At 44.6% G+C, this 20,669-nt stretch overlaps 2 protein-coding genes across 3 annotated transcripts in view; one reads left to right on the forward strand and one right to left on the reverse strand.

Moving 5' to 3' along the window:
• REX1BD (required for excision 1-B domain containing) overlaps positions 1-20,669 on the forward strand; it is a 268,541-nt gene that overhangs the window by 27,687 nt on the left and 220,185 nt on the right. The gene's annotated exons all lie outside the window — the stretch shown is intronic.
• ELL (elongation factor for RNA polymerase II) overlaps positions 670-20,669 on the reverse strand; it is a 148,931-nt gene continuing 128,931 nt past the window's right edge. Inside the window, exons 8-12 of the mRNA XM_069065711.1 lie at positions 17,983-18,469; positions 9,071-9,137; positions 8,093-8,264; positions 6,987-7,031; positions 670-3,998 (exon numbers count right to left, since the gene is read on the reverse strand). Of these exons, the coding sequence (XP_068921812.1) occupies positions 3,882-3,998; positions 6,987-7,031; positions 8,093-8,264; positions 9,071-9,137; positions 17,983-18,469 (888 nt within the window). The 3' untranslated portion in view covers positions 670-3,881. The remainder of the gene's footprint in view (positions 3,999-6,986; positions 7,032-8,092; positions 8,265-9,070; positions 9,138-17,982; positions 18,470-20,669) is intronic.

A 20,669-nucleotide genomic window follows, 5' to 3' on the forward strand; every position in this document is an offset into this window, starting at 1 on the left:
CTTTCCATCTCTGGCTGCTCTTATCCACTCCTAACCCAACAAATCATTCCTGTGGCTTTTCTTAGAACTCCTTCTAGCTGGTTTCTTTGTGACCTCGGGCCTTGGCAAAAGGGAGCCCCACAGTGAGCCCTCAGCAACAAGGAATTACTGATCTGAGGGGTGCTAGAAGGCAGATGTGATTAACCCTGGTGGCAAGACTGGCAGGAATAACAGGAAAGGTTGAAAGAAGCTTTGTTTGATCCTAGGAAAGAGGAGACTAGGAAGCCCCTGTTAGGAAAGCAGGACAGGCTGTGGGGTTAGGTGACCTGGGTGCTAACCTTGGTTCCATCCAATAACTTGCTCTGATCTTAGGTAAATTACTTGTTTTCTGGGCCTCAGTTTCCTCATCTATAAAATGAGGTTGGACTGGATGCTTTCTAAGCTTCTGCTGCTGACATTATGTTCAAATGCTCCTTCTAGATCTGATATGCTGCATATATTCCCCTCTGCTCTTAGAACTTCTGAACAGTCAGTTTGGGCCCAGAGCCCTTCTCAGGTTGAGAAAGAAAGAAAGGAGTTTATGTCCTTTTAAGAGTCAAAAGACCAACTGCTTTTGGCTTCAGAAGGGTGCTTAGGGAGGAGTTAGCATATTTCCCTACAAAGTTTTAAGTAAGAAACAAGACCACAACCTTTTCTCTTCCAATACAGTAAATTTTATTGTATGTTGCAAAATCAGCATTCACCTTTTCAGTGTACAAAAAGGACACTAGCTCTTTAAGAAAACATTAGGAAAGCTGAAGACTAGGCAGCCTTTCAATTGTAACATTTTGGCAAACTTGAAAGCTTTTGTAAACTCCAACTCCATGGCTCAAAATCGGTTTTTCTCCACAGTACAATATTACAAAGTAGAAACACAGTATCAATAAGTTAGATCATACGGAATCACCTAGAACTGGTTTATATTAACCCAAATAGCACAGATTTACTTAGCTTCATAATCCCTTAAAAGAAAAAAAAAAACATAAAAAGGCAGGTCTGACTACAACATCTTGTGACAGTCTGAAAGAGAAATGAAGCAAGAGTCATTGAAGGCTAATTGGGTCTCACAGTTTTGAATTCATTAAATATTTCTTTTATATTCCAATTCTCTAAGTTCCAGAATATACATGTAAATGTATACGACAAATCTCTGTATACAACTCTGTCTGCAAAAATATCCTCATAGCAGATGTATAAGGACTAAGGTCTCTTCATATACGTTACCCACCCCACCCACCCCCAACAGCAAATCAAAATTCCCAAGCCTGCTGCAGTGAGCGGGAGCATCCGAATGCTGGTCAGTGTGCTTCCATGGAAGAATCTCGAGCCATCAGAGGCAGGCTCTGAAGTGACCCGGGCCATCTGGGGGTGGGGGGGGAGATAAGGGGATGGGAACACTCAGGTCAACCTGTTTCCTCCAAACGACACCAGCTCTTTGGAAACAGTAGTCGGAAAAGATCCTCCCTGCCTGACTCCTTCCTAACAAGGTCAGTAGCAGCTGTCTGGGAACCACCTGTCTTTACAACTGGTTTTGGCAGCAACCTCCCAAATACCCATGGGCCAGACACACCCTGACCTTGGCTGAGTACCTTAACATAAATCTTTCTTAGAGCCCGGGATGTGCTCTTTGGACACCCTTCCCCTAAACCCAAATACAGGTGTAATCTTGAAGCACAGTGCCCAGTGGGCAAGGCCCACCTAGCCCTGGAAGGTTATGTTCTAGGGGATGAACTTGGACACCACTGGTGATACCAGTCAGACCCTGCCAAAGAAAATTAGGAAGTTACCACAACACTCTGGTTCGACCTACCCTGCATCAGGGTCTGCCTACAATGTGGGGCTCATGAAATTTTCAAACAAGGCCCCTCAATACCACCATGCCTAAGAAAGTTCCCTCCCACTTCAGTGAATTCTATTCACTTGTGCTAAAAAAGCAGTCTGAAGTCCTCAAAGCCGAGCCATCTGCCACGGAGCAAACCTCAGTGCAGGCCCATGTCGGGGGAAGACATCCTTCTCCAACTTCAGGATCCCTCTACTACCTGGTTCCCTGGGGCCCGCCACCTGCTCTGTCATACTGCTTGCAAGCTTCTTTGGCTAGGATATCGGTGGGTAGATGCAGGAGCCTCTTTCACTGACAAGTGTCAGCTCAATGATGCCGGACACTCAAGCATCTCCCTCCTTTCCATAGATCCAGGCCTAATCTCGACAGTCAAGGCTGGCTCTGTTGAGCTGAGCTTACTGTGAAAAGGTTCACTTGGTCTTTTAATGTTCAGACAGCCAGAGGGCTAGACATAGAAATATGTTATCAGTTTTGACTGCATACAATCTGAAGGGTATGCTCCTGCGAATGCAGATTTCCTATCTGGGGAAACTAGAGAATGCAGATTGCCATTCTTAATAAATCCCAATAGCAGGGTCAACAAAATAACCAAGCAACCATCTCCAGGGAATGGCAGTCCCACTCCAGGCTTGCCAGAAAGCAGGCATGCCTGAGAATACGGGAAGAGGGAGGGAGCTGCTTCTCAGGTGGCCATCTGGTACAATGCCAGGTTAGGGAGGGAGGGTAGTTGGGGGAACTGAGTTGGATGCGAAGGAAAAGGAGGGGCTATTTCCAGGCAACAGACTCCCCTAGAGAAGGAACTTTCTAGTGCAAAGAAACCCTCACCAAGCAGGTGAAAGACTGGAAGGAGGAATACTTTGGGGTATTCAAAGAAAGAGAGGGAAGGGATTAAGGAGGTAAGCCCAGAGACTCATGCTTTGGGGGCCCTGCCCCCAGGGCTGAGCTCCCAGGGGTTCCCTGAAGACCTGTAAGGCAGGGCTCAGAGTCTGGAACAAGGATCTAGGGAGATGGGCAACTCAATGGATCTCAGCCAGATCTCATTCTGTTCCAAGAGCTGAGAGCCTGCCACTTCTTTGGAAGGGGTCAAAACCAAAGCCCCAACTCTAAATAGACCTCCAGCTGCTTGCATTTCTTTTTAAGGGGCATCACCAAAATGATAATGATAATAATGCCTCTATCAATTTAGTAATACTGCAATTAGAACAAAGGAGAGGGATCCAGACCACTGGCCCAAAGGGAAGAGAGGCACGGATTTAGAAAAGATGCATTTTCTCTCATACAAAAATAGACCGTCGTCTCATTAGCAAGGAATAAAATTGGCCATCTTCATATAAAACTAGAAAAGTTGGACAGATATCTCAGAGTCCTCTGGGACAGTGGAGACAGCGCGCACGCCATGCAGGCTGAAGACAGGTGCTGGTCACCAAAGGAGAGGCCTTCCAGGGACTGGTCTCCCAGGCCCACAGCCGGCAGGAGCATTTTCCAATAGTAAACATGAAGCTGAGCCCCAGGCCTGGGCCCTCTGGAAAGCCACCCAGTGAGATGGCTGGAGGGCCGCCTGCTTGACCCATGGGGGCTCAGGAGCTGATCCTGTGCAAGGCGCCCAGACAGCTTGCATATAAAGAAGATGCTTTTTAGGCTGGTGACTGGGCCCCAAAAATGTGCCTCCCAGTGGCACCCCCATTATCTGGGGGAGGAAGGAGCAGGAGAAGAACCAGAGGACCATAAGCAGCCCAACCAGGGGCTAACAACCTGCAGCTCACTCAAACCTATGGAAACCATGGATTTTCCCTGCATGTTTTCCCCTGGAAGTTAATGAGTGAGTTTTCCTTTTATTTATCTACTTTTTGTTAAATAGATGCATTTTCTTTTCTTTAAACTTTCCCCTGCTCCCCACACACACCAAGAGGGTGAAGCTTGACAGGCCTGTGGCCTGGCAGGAGCCAGTTCAGCATGGTGGTGGCTCCAGAGCTGCGGCCAGCCACAAGTCCGCCCCACGCCCCGGCACTCCCCAGCACACAGGTCACTGCCAAGGCTGGAGCTGCCGCTGGTCATACTCCGCTATCAGTTTCTTGATATGAGCCAGTTTGTTGTGTAGATATTCGCAACGGTACTTTTCTTGGCTGTAGTTAGTATTAGTCTGAAAGAGATTAGGGAGAGAATACTAAGAACATCTCAGTGATGGTCCCAGAGGGAATGCCCTGGCCACAGAGTAGTCTGGGTCTGGTAGCAAGGAGGACAATAGGTTAGCAGACGACCTCGGCCAGGCCTGGACAAGCCCTTCACCCCTTCTGGGCCTCCGATCATCTTTGTAAAATGTGGGAGATGGCCTCTGAAAGGCCCCTGCTGACTCTGGGATTCTTCAAAATTACCAAGTCTCTGAAACTCACTTTAGCTCTAAAACAGAGATGGTGATGATGACAACAAAGCTAGCATTCAGAGAGAGAGCTTTAAAAGTTTGTGAAGCACTTTCATCCGGTGAGTTAGGTGCCATAATTATCCCCACTTTACAAATGAGGAAACCAAGGTGATAAAAAAGCTGCCCTGGGCCACAAAGGCACTAAGCGTCTGGGCCGAGAAGTGAACCAGGTCTTGTTTTCCTGAAACCAAGTGTACCAACTAGATAACATGGACACTCCCCACCTCAGCAGGCTGTTGTGAGGAAAGTGTCTTGTACAAGTAGCTAACCACTGCTGATGAATGTAAAGGCCAGAAGAAAATATGTTTTGCGTGACTTTACATGTATAATCAACATCATGTTGCTTGTCTTCTCAAGGGGTGAGGGAGGGAAGAGAATTTGGAACTAAACATTTTTTAAATGAATGTTTAAAATGAATAAATAATGCATTTATTAAAATTTTTTAAAAGTTTAAAAGGCCACAGGCAGCTCTAAGGTCCTACAGAAATGAATATGAATGACCTCCTCCCAGCTCCATCTGTAAGCTGTGCTTCATGGGCGCCTCAAAAACAGATAGTCCCGGAATCTCAGGGTTGGAGGTCCGAACGGGAGCCCCCTTTATATGCACTGACCCCTGACAAGGGTGTGTGATTCAGGCCCTGCCTGAAGACTTCTAGTGAAGAAGACTCCCTAGCTCTGAGGCAGGACTCCAGAGGCACAAACAGATCTTCTTTTGTCAGGGCAGGCAGCAGAGGAACACAATGGCCAAGGCCGCAGTCACCCTATCAGTGGCTGAGCCCTACAACCTGAAGTGGGCATTCCCCATCCACCAGTGTGCCTTCCACTAGACTCGACTCCTACCACTGGCTTTTGCAACTGCTCCCATCATCAAGGACTATTCTCCCTTCAGAAAGCTGAGATAGCAAGAAGAGATCTTGATGAACTTTTCCTCCATTTTCCTGCTACTCCCTTACAAGTCTGGGTCTTTACATAAAACAGACCCTTAGGCAGCACAGGGAGGTTCCTCCCCCCCTTTTTTTTAACCAAAGAAAGCCTAGTTTCCTCAGAAAATCATGAGGAAAAGGGGGAAAAAACCTCAGAGTATTTTTATATAGGATTTATAAAACACTGCAAAATCTTCTCTCTGAAATGTATACTTTTTTTTACAAGTCTAAGAGCCTAAGGTAAATTGTTAAAATTGAGAGGAATGTCACAGTTTTGGGAGGATTTGATGATCCCAAAGTTATTCTACTATACAGGAATAGGGCCAGAATGGGAAATGCTTTGGGCACCTACACATCCAATGATATCATAGAGATCTGTGTCTAAAAGGATTTGGGGGAAGTTTGGGGCAGAGGGAAGGGGTGGGTATAAGGAATGGTCTCAAAATATGGCAATAGGGTTGTGTGTGTGTGTGTGTGTGTGATATGGGGTAACCAATAAAATGACAGTTTACCTTTCTATGATGCTTTACAGAAGCCCATTACAGAGAGTGGCATGCAGTGGAAAGATTGGAGGTCAGATCACCTAGATTAGACTCTCAGCTGTGCTATTTAATAGCTGTGTGACCTTGAGTAAAACACTTCCCCTCTCTGAGCCTCAGTTTCTCTATCTGTAAAATGGAGATAATTATGTTTGTACTGTCTAAAAGGGGTGATATTAGTAAGTATTTATAAACCTTAACATGTCATATAAATGTGAGTAATTGTTATTAGGGAAAAGTCATTTTGATACAGAGACCTTAGGGCAGGATTCTTAAACCATTTTTATGTCATAGACCCTGTTCTCCAAGTAAAGTTTATAAATGGATAAAAAAAATACACTAGATTATAAAGGAAAACAACTATAGTGAAAGAGAGTTGTTACAAACTACTGAAGAGCCTCCAGCATTTTGGTGGGAGACCGGGGCTAAGTGTGAGTGGGGAAGGCTGCAGATTCGTGTGGTGGGGGAGGTAAGACAACAGACAGCAGAGGGCAGTGGGGAGGGATGAAGAGCTCAGTCTCACCCTGTGCTCACTGTGCCTTCTGACCCAGAACATATTTACAACATCTTGCTTCAGAGAGTCTTCTGACCCAGAACATATTTACAATATCTTGCTTCAGACAGTATGTCAGTAAGCCAAAAACTGGGCTATACATCACTGCTTACCCTCTGGTTACCAAAGGGCTTTCATGCTCTGTCACTGAAGGGATCACAGATCCTCACACTAATCCCAAGAGCAAAGCAAGAACGGGATTGTCTCCATTCTACAGATGCAGAAACTGAAGTCCAGAAAAAAGGCCAAGGTCCTCTAGCTGGGAAATGGCAGCCCTGAGGCTTAAGCACCACCACAGAGCTCTGATCTCCTGCTCCCCATGGCACCAGCTCTCCTTCCCTGGAAGGTGTGCAGTGTTTCGAACCTCTCTTCTGTGCTTACAGAAAGTTCTGGTCTGTATTGAGATTATTCACTTCTGTACCATCTCATCTCCTCCCTATCACCACGACTAGCACTGGGCTGCAGGTTAAGGCCTGTGTATGGGCCCAGGGTCTGCACTTAAGGGGTGTCCCCTGCATGCCTCTCTGCATGTCAGTTTCCTCATCTGTAAAATGAGGGGTCATAATCAGATGACCTGTATATAAGGGCCCTGTGAAAATTGTCATCTTTGGCCATGCCCATTTCTGGACATACTGAGTTGCATGTACAGGAAGTAGCATGTCTGCTTTAGAGAATACAAAGGGTTTTTACCCACCTTTTTGATTTTCCAATATTCTTGTAAAATCTGACCCCGGGTAGTCTGCAGGGAGAAAGAAACCCAAAAAAAAGTGTGAGCCATTGCTATAGCTACGTGATGATGCCCTTCAGTCCTCTGTCCACAAATGGTCCCAGTCTGACCCACTGTTTCCACTTTGAAGTGGAAATGACACAAGTAAATGTAAAAATATGCAACAAATGACCAAGTAAGAGACCAATCGTATAAAGTCAAAACCAGGAGCTCAGGAAAAGGAATTTAAAGGAGGAAAATGAAAAGGCAGCTGGAGAAAGGGGAGAGGCAAAACCAAGGGGAGTTCACACTGCTACTCAAAATTCCATCAACAGATGGACATCTGGCCAGAAATTCATTGTGTGTTAGTTGGGGAGAAAAAAAATTAATTCTGCTATATTCATTCTCCATGCCCTGCATTTCTTCTCTTTATACCTTTGCTTACATCATCATCATTCCCAATACCTAAAATGGCCAACTCTTTTCCACCTCTGTCTGCTAAATTTCTATCAGACCCCAATTCAGATGACAAATCCATTCCACACTCTCTCCATCCCCCTCGACTAGCAGGAATCTCTTCCTCTTCTGATCCGATAGTGCTTCACCTTCTAGTGCTTCTAGTGATGTCTTATCATCCCCACTGTGCCATAAGCTCCCTAAGGACACTGTCTTCTTCATTTTTTGTCTCCACTCAGTGCCCACAATGGGGCCTTGCACATAACCAGCATTTAGTGAACATATGAAGTCATTGGAAAATAAGCATTTAGCATAGGGATTTCCACAGGTTATCTGACTTAAGTCTTGTGGTACATAAAGAGGAGCCAGGTTCAAGGACACTTGGCATGTATTAAAGCTTCCAATCAAGGTAATTACCTCTGGGCAAGACGTCTAAGCGGAAGCACTACTGGACAATTTGCTAATTGTTCTTCCTTCAGGAATATCAGCAGAGTTTGGACAACTGAGCTGTCCTTAAATTTCCCAATACCTCCTTTTCATAAGCCAGTTCTCTAAATGCCTAAATGACCCAAATTAAATGGATGGAGCAGTAGCAAATATACGGTGAGCAAATCTGGAGCTGGGACAGTCAGCAATACCTCGTACTCTTCGGAGCCTTGGGAAAGCTGTTTGAGCTCGGCATCCAGCTGTGTAAACCGTCGAGTTATTCTTTCTATCCGCGCGTGCAGATCTCGGTACTCATTGTATTCAGCATTAAAGTCATTCTTATAACTTTGACGTTGCTCTGAGGATGAAATGGCGGCATATTTTCTGAGAAAGGCAGAGAGGGAAGGAGTTTTAGCACAAGCTGCATAGTAAGAGGCAGGCAGGGCTTCAGGGATAGGAGTGTCACCTGCTTTGGTGAGAGCACTATCAGCCAGTGAGGGAGCTCACTTCAATAAGCTTATCACTTCCCATTTCTGTGAGTTAGGGAGGAGGTACCAGAATTACGTTCAAAGAGGAAGAAACAAGGTAAGAAAGGGAATGTGATCTGTCCAGTATCACATGGCAAGAAAATGGAAGAGGCAGGATTTGACCCAAGGCTTCTGAGTTCCAATCCAGAGCTCTTTCCCCATACCATAATTCTGTGGCTCTAACACCCACCCACCCACACACACTCCGGTAGCTTTAAGCTGTGACTCGAAACATCCAATTAATCTCATATAGTCAATTTCCTCCTTTAAATAGGAGATAAATGTAGAACAGGTTGAACTGCCTGAAATTCATGTACATACGCATTTTATGACATTTCCTTCTTCAAAAACTTGCCAATTCTATTGGGAATAGATAGAATTTTACATTTTTCTCTCCTGCTATGCATGACTACAACATATGTATCTGAACAAGCAGAAATAGGAGAAAACGTGACATCTTGGGTTTCCTGTACCACTATTTCATAGGGGAATTTTTTTTCAACCAAATTTGGTCTTGGGGTAAATACAGAAACTGCTCTGTGACAAGAAGCTCCCACAAGTGTGACCTAGCTTGCATAACCAAATGGACATTCTGCATGTCTCAGACTCTAACCGGTCTGTCTCATGTTCTCAGATCTGAAAATAACAATGGAAGTTACTCACAAGAGATAATCCGGCATTTCTGAAGTTGATGTTGGAACACTAGAATTATTGCATGTTCCATTTAAACCTACAAAGAATAAAAACACTTCATGAAAAAAACAGCCTACAAAGTACTATCAGAGCTATGCCTTCAGAAGTGTATGTGCAAGGACCATTAACAAATGCAGAACCACATGAAGGAGCATCTTTACATTCTGTTACTTGTAAAATGACAGGGGCAGGACCTAGGACTGGGGCACCTGAAGCTGAGAGGCCTGGCTGAAGGTCACTGAATAATAAGATATAGAAATTATTTGATGCATTTCATACTTATCCAACTTAGAATCATGACATGGCGTAACTGGAAGGTGCTTATAACACAGAACTGGGAGGCCTTGTCAGGGCTTGGAGCCTTATAGATGATTTAATACAACCTCTTCAATTTTGGAGAAGAGAAAACAGACCAAGAGTCAAGTTAAGTCAACAACCATTTACTAAGTTCTTTCTATGAGTCAGGAAAATGCAAGCAACTATGCAGAAACAAGGGTAAACTGGAGATAACCTCAGAAGGCAGGCACTGAAATTAAAGAGGACTGGGAAAAGCTTCTTGAAGAAATGACTTGCAATCAATGCAATGGAAAACACTCTCTCCTATTTTTCCGCTAGTTCAGAATACTGCTGATGTCTACAGCTGTGATTAAAAAAATAAGTCCATTCCTAGTGAGCTGCAACGCAAATAAGAGAGTCCAGATAGGCAGGAGATAATGTGGGACTGCCCTGATGAAGAGCCGTCGTCACAGCTCAAACAAAGACGCTCCATCCCACTTCTGAATGTCACTTTGTCAGTGCTCAGGTGGAAGGCACTCTTATTACCCACAGGAAGCATGAACTGCACAGCCAGAACTGAAATGCAGAGTCACTCTCACTATGTGGAGCACTGTTTCTTCTCCCATTGGTGCTTAAAGGATATCACCCTGTTTTATTTTTTTTTGCTTTTTGGAGGGGGAATTGGGGTTAAGTGACTTGCCCAAAGTCACAAGGCTAGTAATTGTTAAGTGTCTGAGGTCCTCCTGACTCCAGGGCTGGGGCTCTATTCACTGCACCACCTAGCCACTCCTATTACCCTGTTTTTGCTTCCCCCAAAAGAAGATAGGTGACCCTGTTCTGTCACTTGGAGAGCCAGTTAAGTGCAGTGTGAGCCCACAGTGGACTGAAGTCACATTAGGAGTAAAGGAAAGTCTACTGACTCCAGCACAGGTACTTACACAGGTGCAAGGACATACCAGATGCTCTTAAACACCTCTATCAGTGCCAACAGGGACTCTGCAGATCATAATAATTTACATTAAGATCGTACTTGAGGTTTGCAAAGCATTGGACCCCCACAACTTGCCCAAGGACACAGTTTGTGTCACTCAGGCAAGGCTCTGAGACTAGCTCTTCCTTATTCTAGGTCTAGATCTCTCCCCACTACCTGAAACATGTCTTCTTTCCATAATAAGGTCCACAAATAGATAGCCAACCTTTTCTTGAATACTTCCAGTGACAGAAAATTCACTATCCCCAGGAGGCAGGCAACCTGCTCCATTTTTAGAGATGTTTGATTGTTAGGAAACTCTTTTCCATATTCAGTTAAAATCTGTTTCTCTGCAATTTCCTCCCATTAATTCTAGCATTGTCTTCTGGGACCACACAGAACAACTCTGTTCCAACTTCCCTGTGCCAACTCCTCAGAAAGTTGCTAAGAACCATAATGCTCCTCTTCTCCTGGAGCTTTCTCTTCTTTAGGATAAATATCCCCAAGTAGTCTCTTTAACCAATCCTGGTACATCAGATGACCCATGAGGATGGGTCCTTCCTACAATTGATCCCTTCTGGACTAATTCTGGTGAACACTACACTCCAGCTATGGTTTAAGTAGAGCAGAATACAGCAAGATAATCACCTAACTTGCTAAAGACATGGTTCTATTAACGCAATCTAAGAATGTTTGAAGTTTTTCAATAACATGTCAAGTTAATGACTCATGCTGGTCTTGCATTTCACCAGTCAATTAACATTATCAATCAAGCCGATCAAGCATAGTGTAAGCACTGGGGACACAAACAGAGGCAAAAGATAATCCCTGCCCTCAGGGAGCTCACAATCTAATAGGAGACAATGAATAAATATGTACAAACAAGCTATTTACAGGACAAACAGGAAATAATTAACAAGAGTACAAGCTATTTACAGGACAAACAGGAAATAATTAACAGAGTGACAGCACTAGAATTAAGAGGGGTTGGGGAAGGCTTCCTGCAGAGGGTGGGATTTTAGCTGGAACTTAAAGGGAGCCAGAGAGGTCAGTAGTTAGAATTAAGAAGGGAGAGCATTCCAAGGTATGGGAGACAGAGAGAAAATGTCCAAAGATTAGAGATGGAATATCTTGATTGTGGAACAGTAAAAATCACTGAATCAAAAAGTACATGGGAGTGAATAAGGAATAAGAAGACAGAAAACACGGGAGAGGAGTTGGTTATGAAGGGCTCTGAATGTCCTAGAGGCGATAGGAAACCAATGAAGTTTATTGAAATTGGGGGGAGGTGGGAAGTGGCATGGTCAGACCTGCCCTTTAGGAAAATAACTTTGAGCTGAATGGAGAATGGACAGACTTGAGACAGGCAGACTCACCTGCAGGCTATTGCAATGATCCAGATTTGAGGTGATGAGGCTCTTTACCAGAGGGGTGGCAGAGTCAGAGGAAAGAAGGGGGCATATTGGAAAGATGGTACAAAGGTGAAACTGACAGGTCTTGGTAACAGATTAGAAATGGGAGGTGAGTGACCATGAACAGCTGGGGCAGTTAGAAATGTAAAACTGGACAGCAGAGGTTAAGGCAGGATAGGTAGACTGGATATCAGCAAAAAGATGATAATTAATTCTATAGGAAATGATGAGATCACCAAGTGAAGCAGTATAGAGGAAGCAGAGAGGAAGGCCCAGGACAGACACCTATGGTTAGAGGGCATGATTTGGAGTAGGAAATAATGACAACACACACAACAATGATAAAAAGAACACACTGTGCTAATTAAGAGCTTTACAATTATTATCTCATTTGTTCTTTACAACAACCACAGGCGGGAGGTATAACTATTATCTCCATTTTGCAGATGAGGAAACTGAGGCACAGAGAGGTTAGGCTATTAAGTGTCTGAGGATGGATTAGAATGCAGATCTTCCTAACTCTGGCAGTCAGGCAGTGAAGTAGATAAGAGTGCTGAGCTTGAAATCAAATAGACTCATGAGTTCAAATATGGCCTCAGACACTTCCTAGCTATGTGGTCCTGGGCAAGTCACTTAACCCTGTTTGCCTCAGTTTCCTCATCTGTAAAATGAGCTGGAGAAAGAAATGGCAAACCCCTGCAGTAGCTTTGCCAAGAAAACCCCAGATAGGGTCACAGAGAGTCAGACACAACTAAAACGATTCAACAACAATTTCCTGACTCTAGAACTCTATCCACTGTGCCACTTAGCTGCCTCTGTTCTAGCAAAGGAGACAGAGAAGAAGCAGTCAGAGGGGAAGGAGGAGAACCAGAAGAGCATAGCGTCCTGAAGACCCAGAGAGGAGACAGGATCAAGGAGGAGAGAGTGATCCAAAGGGCCAGAGAAAAGCCACTGGGTTTAGCAACTTGGTATCTTGGACAGAGCAGTTTTGGAGGGATGATAAGTCAGAAGATAGACTGTAAGGAGTTAAGAAGAGAGTGAGAGGAGGAAAAGTGTTTCCCCGATAAGACCTATCCCGAAAATAAGCCCTCCCCTTACTGTGTAAGATTCCTCTAAAATAAGCCCTCCCCCGAAAATAAGCCCTATTGAGATTGCTACCGTAGTGAAGGTGATCCCCTGTGCTACACGCTACATTACGGTACCCTCTGTATGCACCGTCCCCCCCCCCCCATGAAACGCACACCGCGCTCTGAGCTGCATCCAATCAGAGCTGCAGCAGTGAGCGCGTCATCCTGTTCTTCCCCAGTGATTTGCCTGCTGGTACATTTTTTTGTTCACATTTACCTGTTTATTAAAATTGCTGTCAATGTTCATTAAAATAAGCCCTCCCCTGAAAATAAGCCCTCTGGTGTTTTTCTGTCCGAAAAAATAATAAGACAGTGTCTTATTATCGGGGAAAAACGGTACCTATTGTAAATGGCCTTTTTGAGGAATTTAGCCACAAAAGGCATGAGAGATATAGGAGGATAATTATGTGGTTAAGCAGAGGGGATGGAAAGATCAAGTGAGGGTTTTCTGGGGATGGGGCTGACATGGACATGTTAGCAGGTTGTGGGAAAGAAGCCAGTAGAGTGGGGAAAATTAAAAGTAAGGGATAGAGCCAGGAAGACAGAGGGGGTAATCTGTTAGAAACAGGAAGGAATGAGATTCCCCTTGAGCAGGAGGAAGGATTAACCTTGGTAAGGAGTAAGGCCTCCTTATCATGTGAAACAAGGTAGCAGAAGGCACTTGAGTGAGGTGAAATGAGGAAAAGAGGAGAAGGGGGAACTCATGGGTGAACAGACTCAATTTTTTCTGTAAGACATGAGAGGTCCTCAATTGAGAAGGCTGGGAGGTTTGAAAGAGGCACCGTGGAAAGAGTGGGAGAGGGAGTTGATATGGTGAGGGCTCAGTTGAGGTTGTATAACATAAAACTGTGGCAGACCCAGTCAGAACAGCTGTGCCATTTTCTGCATCTAGGTCCAACAGCACGAGTAGAATGGATGGTGAGAGTGATCCAAAGCTGAGGCTTGGCTGGCACAATCAGTGACATAAGGGGAGAAGAACTAAGAGGTCAAGGCACTGGGAGTCACAGTGTGGCTGAAGAGCAGGGTCTGTTAAGGGAAGGTGGCGAGAAAGGTGGGGAGCCAAAAGTTTATGATCAGATAAGGGGATTTCAGAATTCTTCAATATGGAGGTGATGCATCTGTGAGTGACGGCAAAAACAAAGGTGTGATCATCTTTGTGTGGGGGATGGGGTGCGGGAGTAAATCCATGGGAAGTGAGTGGATGGAAGACATGGGTAGTTAGGGTGTTTGATGGAGAGTCAAGACATATGCTGACATCCCTTAGTACAAGGGCAGAACTTGGGGAGGAGAAACATTGTGAGTCTGGTATTAGACTCACTGAAGAAGGAAGGGGAGTGACACAGAGGTCTGTAGACAACAGCTACCAGGCCTCTAACAGGGTGGAGGATAAGAACAATATAGGCTTCAAAGGAGGAGAGGTTACAGAGTGATGCAAGTAGGAGGAAAGCCTGGCAATGGGGAGCAAGGAGTGTTCCAAGGCCCCCACCTTGACCAGTGAACAGGGGGGAATGAGTGAAGGCACTGCCAGAACTGGAGAGGATGGGCAGGGAGGCTGTTTCATTGAGATAGGAGGTTGGGGAAGAAGCAGAAAACCAGATTTCCAGTAAAACCGAGAAGATAAAGGAGTGGGAGGAGAAAAGATTTAGGATGAAGGGAAGTTTGCTACCTAAGAAACAGGTATTCTGGAAGGCACAGTGGAAGGGACAGGTGGCATTTGGTTCAGACTTTGGGGTGAGAGGGTTGAAGGGGATATGAATAATAAATCAGAGGCTGGAGAATGAGGTTTGTAGGATGACCTACAAGGGTTTAGAATCACTGGGATTTTTTCACATGCATGATGATACAAATATTTATTATTGCCGCTATATTCCCCATTTTGTGTACTCACTCAGTTTATTTTTTGAACCCAACTGATACTTCATCTTACTGGAATTAAACCATTCATACAGACTACTCATCATTGCTTCTAAACTAAAGCACAACACAACAATGGGGACCAAGCTCTAAGTTTGTAGGACAACTAGGGGCCTGTCATTTGGTTTTTTGATTAGTCCAGCAAAGACATGGAAACCCTCTTGGTTGTACTTTGTGGAGGTGAAGGAAGACATCAATTTGTTAGAACAATCTAATGCTTCTTTCTCTTTCTGTGGCTACAAAGCTTTCCATTCTGTCACACACATTCACATATCAGTTCTTAGAGATGATAAATTCTCCTCAGCTGGTATGATAACATTGCTAATAACTGACATTTACATGCATTGTTATCTACATATAATATCCACCTGGGGAAATGAATGTGAGTGTACCCCCTGGGAGACAACCCTGGACAGTAAGGAAGTAGCTACCAGGAACCACCAAGAACTCCAATTTGCTCTGCAATGTAGAGAAATACACTTCCCTTACATAAACCAGAGAGGGGAAGGGTATTTCACAGGAACACAGGACTTACAGTTGGAAGGGATCTCAGTGATAATCTTATCCACTCACCTCATTTTAGAGGGGGAAACAGATCCACAGTGAGGAAGAGTCTTGCCTTTGATCAAACATATTACATAAGGAACAGAGCCACAGGATCATGGCCAGGTCTTCTGATTCCAAACTCAGAGTTCTGTGAGGCATTATTGCTTGATACTGCTTTTCATAACGAAGGTGACAGTATTTCTCTTAGATGGGAATGGCACCATAGATTTATAGACTATTAGAATTTGGGCCACAGAGATCAACAAGTCCAATGGCCTCATTTTACAAATGAAGCAATGGAGGCTCATGAAGGCCTTGTCCTTGCAGGATCGCCCAGTGAGTTAAGTTTAGAGCTGGGACCAGAGCCAAAGTCTCCCAACTCTTCCAGGGTTCCTACTTTTACAGTGTTTGCCAGGAAGGCTCTACCTCAAAAACCCTTCTCCCACACATTCTATCAACTGGAAATTCACTTGAGAAAACAAGCTCTTCTTTTGAGATGCTAGTATTTTCTGAAAAGTGTAAGTCTTCCTACATATGTCTGTGCCAAATGTATGGGAATGTACATACTGCTGTAACTTTAGGAAGAGAAAACTGATTCAATCAACAAACATTCATTAAAGTACTTATTATATGCCAGGCCCTGAGCTAATACCAAGATAACAGCAAGCAAGTGATGGCCTCCAGAAGCTTCCATGTTCACATATAAGTAAATATAGAAACTTATACAAAGGAAATACAAGGTAAGGCGAGAGGTAACTAATAAGTTGGGGGGGGGGGGAGAAGAGGTCAGGAAAGTCCTTCTGTAGGATGTGTCCCTGGAGCTGATCCTGAAAGGAGCTGGAAGATTTTAAGAGGACAGAGGAGATTCCAGGCCAGGGGTATTCTGTACAAAGGCACAAAGAGAGAGACTAGGGACGAAATGTCAGGGGTGAAGAGTAGCAAGCAAGTCAATGTGGCTGGACCCCAGAATGATGGGGTCTGGAAAGGTTATGGTGGACTCCAAGGGACTAAATTGTGAAAAGGGCAAAGGAAGAGAAGCAGCAGATACATCAGCACAGCTCAGCCTCTGGCTCCCAGAATCCCTCTCCCCAGATGCTCCTCCTCCACTCTTTAAAAACTTAAGCGCTTCTTTGGATTGTCCAACGTTCGTATCCTTTAGAACCCATTTCTTTCACAGATTCAGAGAATCTCAGAGCTTGAAGGGAAGAAAATTCAGTACTTAACTGAGCAAATGTCTCTCTACAACATTTTTAACAAGTGGTTCAGTGACAGCAACTACACCACCTCCTAAAGGCTGCCCACTCCACTTTCAGGCAGCTCTGAATGTTCAGAATCTTTTTCTTAAGGGGATATGGAAGCTACTTGTTTCAACTTCCCTCCATTGCTACTAATTTAGCTCTCAGGAGCAACCGAAAATTAATAAGCCTTCCCAAATAAGGTCTCTGAAGACAGTGAGTATGTAAAACACACACACAGCATCTCCTCTCCAAGCTAAATATCCCTTCTGTGCTCCCCTGCATGGCCTGGTTTCTAGTCTCACTGTCTTGGCTCATCCTATTCTGACTTCAGAGAAGGACCTGAAACTGGAGGTCAGTTCTGACCAGGGCAAATGGTAGCCAACTGATTCCCTCTCCGGTTCTGGGCTTAAGATCCCCACAGTTTTTGGAAGAACCACATCACACTGCTGACTCACTAATATCCCCATGGCTTTTTTTTTTTTTTTTTACATCACTTGTTACCCAACCATCCTTAATGCTTCTTTTACAGGTGACTTTCTGAGCCCTAGGGCAGAACTTCCTATCGCTCCTGTGACCTTTTCTGGTTCTTGTCATCATACACATCAGCCTCCTAGTTCAGACTCCACAATCTGGGGGCATTTACAAACACAGAGGAAGCGCTAGTAACTAAAGCCATTTAACAATAGACCAAAATGCCTTGAGTGAGATACGTTAACAAGTCCTCCCACCAGTGGCCTTCAACTAGAGGCTGAATAAACACTGGCTAGGGAGCAACCTAAAAAAGGATTACCATTTTAGGGTTGGACTACATGTTTTCAGGTCCCCATCCAAGTCTGAGATGCTGATTTATTCCCCATCTTCTCTTCTTCCCAACAGACCTGGCAAAGGTTATTGTCACTCTCCCCATATCCCCCTAAGGACAGGAGAGAATAGCCATTCTAATTTACTCCAGGAAGATAAGACTTTAGCAACTCTGGTTACAGGATCATAGGATTTAGAACTAGAAGGAACCTTACAGAACATCTAATACAACTCTCTCATTTAAGAGAGAAGGGTGCTGATCCCCAGAAAAGTTAAATTATCTGCCCCAGGTCACAAAATGGATATACCAAAGACAGAATTCAAACCTAGGTCTTTTTCCCAAAAACACAATGGGCTCCCTTTTCTACTATACTGTGTGCTACAGCTTCCAGTTTCAAATTAAATCTTGGATTACCAAGGAGCCCCATCAGATGCACATCCTGCTCCAGGATGGCCAGAGCTGGCACAGAAAACCTGGGGGACAGGATATTCTGTGTCTACACATGATGTGATTATGTTTTACAGTCACTGAGGCCTCTCCCCACTGCTCCTCCGACTGCCACCCCAAGGCCAACAGGCTGCCCACTGGACACCTTACCTGTGCCTTCCTGCAGAGCCCCACTCATCTTAGTATCAGAGTTCTTCATGAGTTCACAATCCTGCTTCTCTTCTCTAAGTTTCTCCTCACTCCGCTTCTCCTTTTCTTTGTGCTTTTTGGATTTCTTCTTGGTTTTCATATGCCATGAGGCACAACTGTGTTTGCTGGTCTGGGGACAGTCTGTCAGTAGAGGGAGACTGAGGCTCTCAGAGGCCTCAGCATTCTCACAGTCTCTGCCATTGTGACATATGTCATTGCTGACATCAGTAAGGGGGTCGTGAGGCCGGGGGAGCTCCAGGCTGGGGAGGTGTGAGCTAGAGCTGACTGAACTGGCCACAGAAGCTGGGCCAGGAGCAGAAGGGACTTCCTTCCCATTAGAAGAGTTCAGTTTCCCATTGAAAGTGGGCTGAGTTCTTTGATTACAATGAGATATCCTTGGCTTCTTATTTGCTAGTGGGTCAATGAAATCCAGTGGCTGAGATCGTTTCTGAGAACAAAGAAAGTTATTTAAAAAAAAAAAAAGAGGAGTTAGTGGGGTAGTAGACCTTGTAGATAATAATAATAATAATCTCCAAAAAGATTCCAACAGATTCTTATCAGTTCATAGAATGTTAACTCGGGAAGGAGCTTAGGGAGACCTAATGTAGTAGTTTACAACCTTTTGGAGTATTTTTAAAACGGTCAGAGGATTCTGTGGACCATTCACCATGACAATAGGTGATATTCATCTGGTGACTGAGAAAATGCATGATGACAAAAAGCTACTGTGAATCTCAGTAACATTTTTAAGTGAACTTGCATTTTAATAAAACCACACATTTGGACAATAGTCATATACATATGCAGGATGTTATTTGGTCTGTATATTTGTCATACAGAGTTATTTAATGAGATAGCCCCCTTGGTGGGCCTCAGCCTGTGTCTTCCTCCTCATCCAAAGATTAAGAGCCCAAGCCACTCCTCACTGTTATTTTGGAGAATCGCTGCTTGCAAGTCTCCATAGAGCCACAAGGTGGCACTGTGACACAGTGTAGCTTAGGAAACAGGACAGACGGGGAGGATTCAACAGGTGCTCAGCACACATTCAACCCGCAGCAAAACTGTCACAGAATCATATTCCATCTTCACTTAACACTGTCACCACTGCCACAGAAAGGGACTGGACACTGACTGGGGCTCAAAGCACACGGAGAAATCAAGGGAGGGGCTGGTTTCTGAAACAACAGTGGAGGGATCTCTCTCACCCTTTCCTCATCTGCCCTTGTCTTTCTTGCCTCCAGATTTTGTCCACAATCTAAAGAAAAGGCCCCAGTGGACAGGAGAGCATCGTGTCCTGCTTGAAACACTGCTGCTGAGCACAGCTCAGACGGCGAGACCCAGCCGAGGCCTTTTCTGATCTAGGTAATGGCCAGTGAGCTACTGGTGAAAAGGGGGGAGGGGATGATGGTCCACACACCTGCACTTGTTCATAAAAATAACTGCTCAGAGAAAATACCTGCTTAGCAAATGTACAGCATGAGGGGGGGTGAGGGTCACTCTCAGACTGTAATACAAGCTCACCCAAAAAGGAAGAGCAAGCTCTGCTCTGTCTTTGGGCAGTCACTTATCCCATAGCAGACACCTCAGTCATTAACAAGCAACCTTGCTGCTGGGCATGAGATCAGTACAAGGAGGATTCACTATGAATGGAAACGGAAAGAATTTATAACTATTTCTCTTAGACTTAAAAAAAAAAAACTTTCCCAAGTGTCTGAGTTTGAATGATTATTTGTTTGAATACTGTTAGAATCTTCAAATTGACAAAGCACATCTGGATTTAAGAAATCTATTTCAAGGCAAAAGCAATCAATGGCAAGAAGTCCTTATTTCCAGGACAATGCTTTCTTTCCCTATTGCTGGCCCCAAGGGATAAGGAGTGATCAAAAGCAAAGCTAATTTATCTCTGATTATAACATTAGTCTGACTGACAGGCAGTCCCATATCTAATGGAGGGGGTAAGAAGGAATCCAAAAATACCATGGCGCCGCCTTATTCTGGGCTCCAGTGGGGACAGAGCATAGCATGATGGTTCTTAGCATGACTGAGCTCTATCTAGACTGGCATGAAGGTTTCAGAAATGGCCTCAAATCAACCGCACCTCAGTCCTTGGCACAGGCCCCAAGCTGTAACTCAGAGCTAGCAAGCATCACAACAGGCCCACTTCTTCACTTTTAACAAAAAGGGCCTTCAAACACTGCTTTATGAGCCCTCAAGAAGGGCAACAGGGGGACAGCTAGGTGGCGCAGTGAATAGAGCACCAGCCCTGGAGTCAGGAGGACCTGAGTTCAAATTTGACCTCAGACACTTCACACAAAAAACTAGCGATGTGACCTTGGGCAAATCACTTAACCCCAATTGCCCCCCTTCCAAAAAAAAAAAAAGGGGGGCAACAGACCCAAAGGTCTGGAGCAACCTAGTGCAATTCGCACCCATTTATACAGACTTTGATGACACACCCTTATGGATGGATTCCTAGCCAGAAGGAACCAAAATTCTGCATGGGATGAGTTGGGACAAAGTACTATATGGATCCAATCTGTAAAAGAGCAATCAGTGGTACACGAAAGGCCAATTACCTGCTCCCCCCAAAAGGAGGAGCTTCAGACTACAGGAAATGAATGTCTGCACACAGTTTGGGAATGAGAAGG

Source organism: Petaurus breviceps, unplaced genomic scaffold (genome assembly GCF_028583685.1).
Source record: "Petaurus breviceps papuanus isolate PSGF00001 unplaced genomic scaffold, PetGlider_PUasm1.0 108, whole genome shotgun sequence".
Classification (NCBI taxonomy): domain Eukaryota; kingdom Metazoa; phylum Chordata; class Mammalia; order Diprotodontia; family Petauridae; genus Petaurus; species Petaurus breviceps.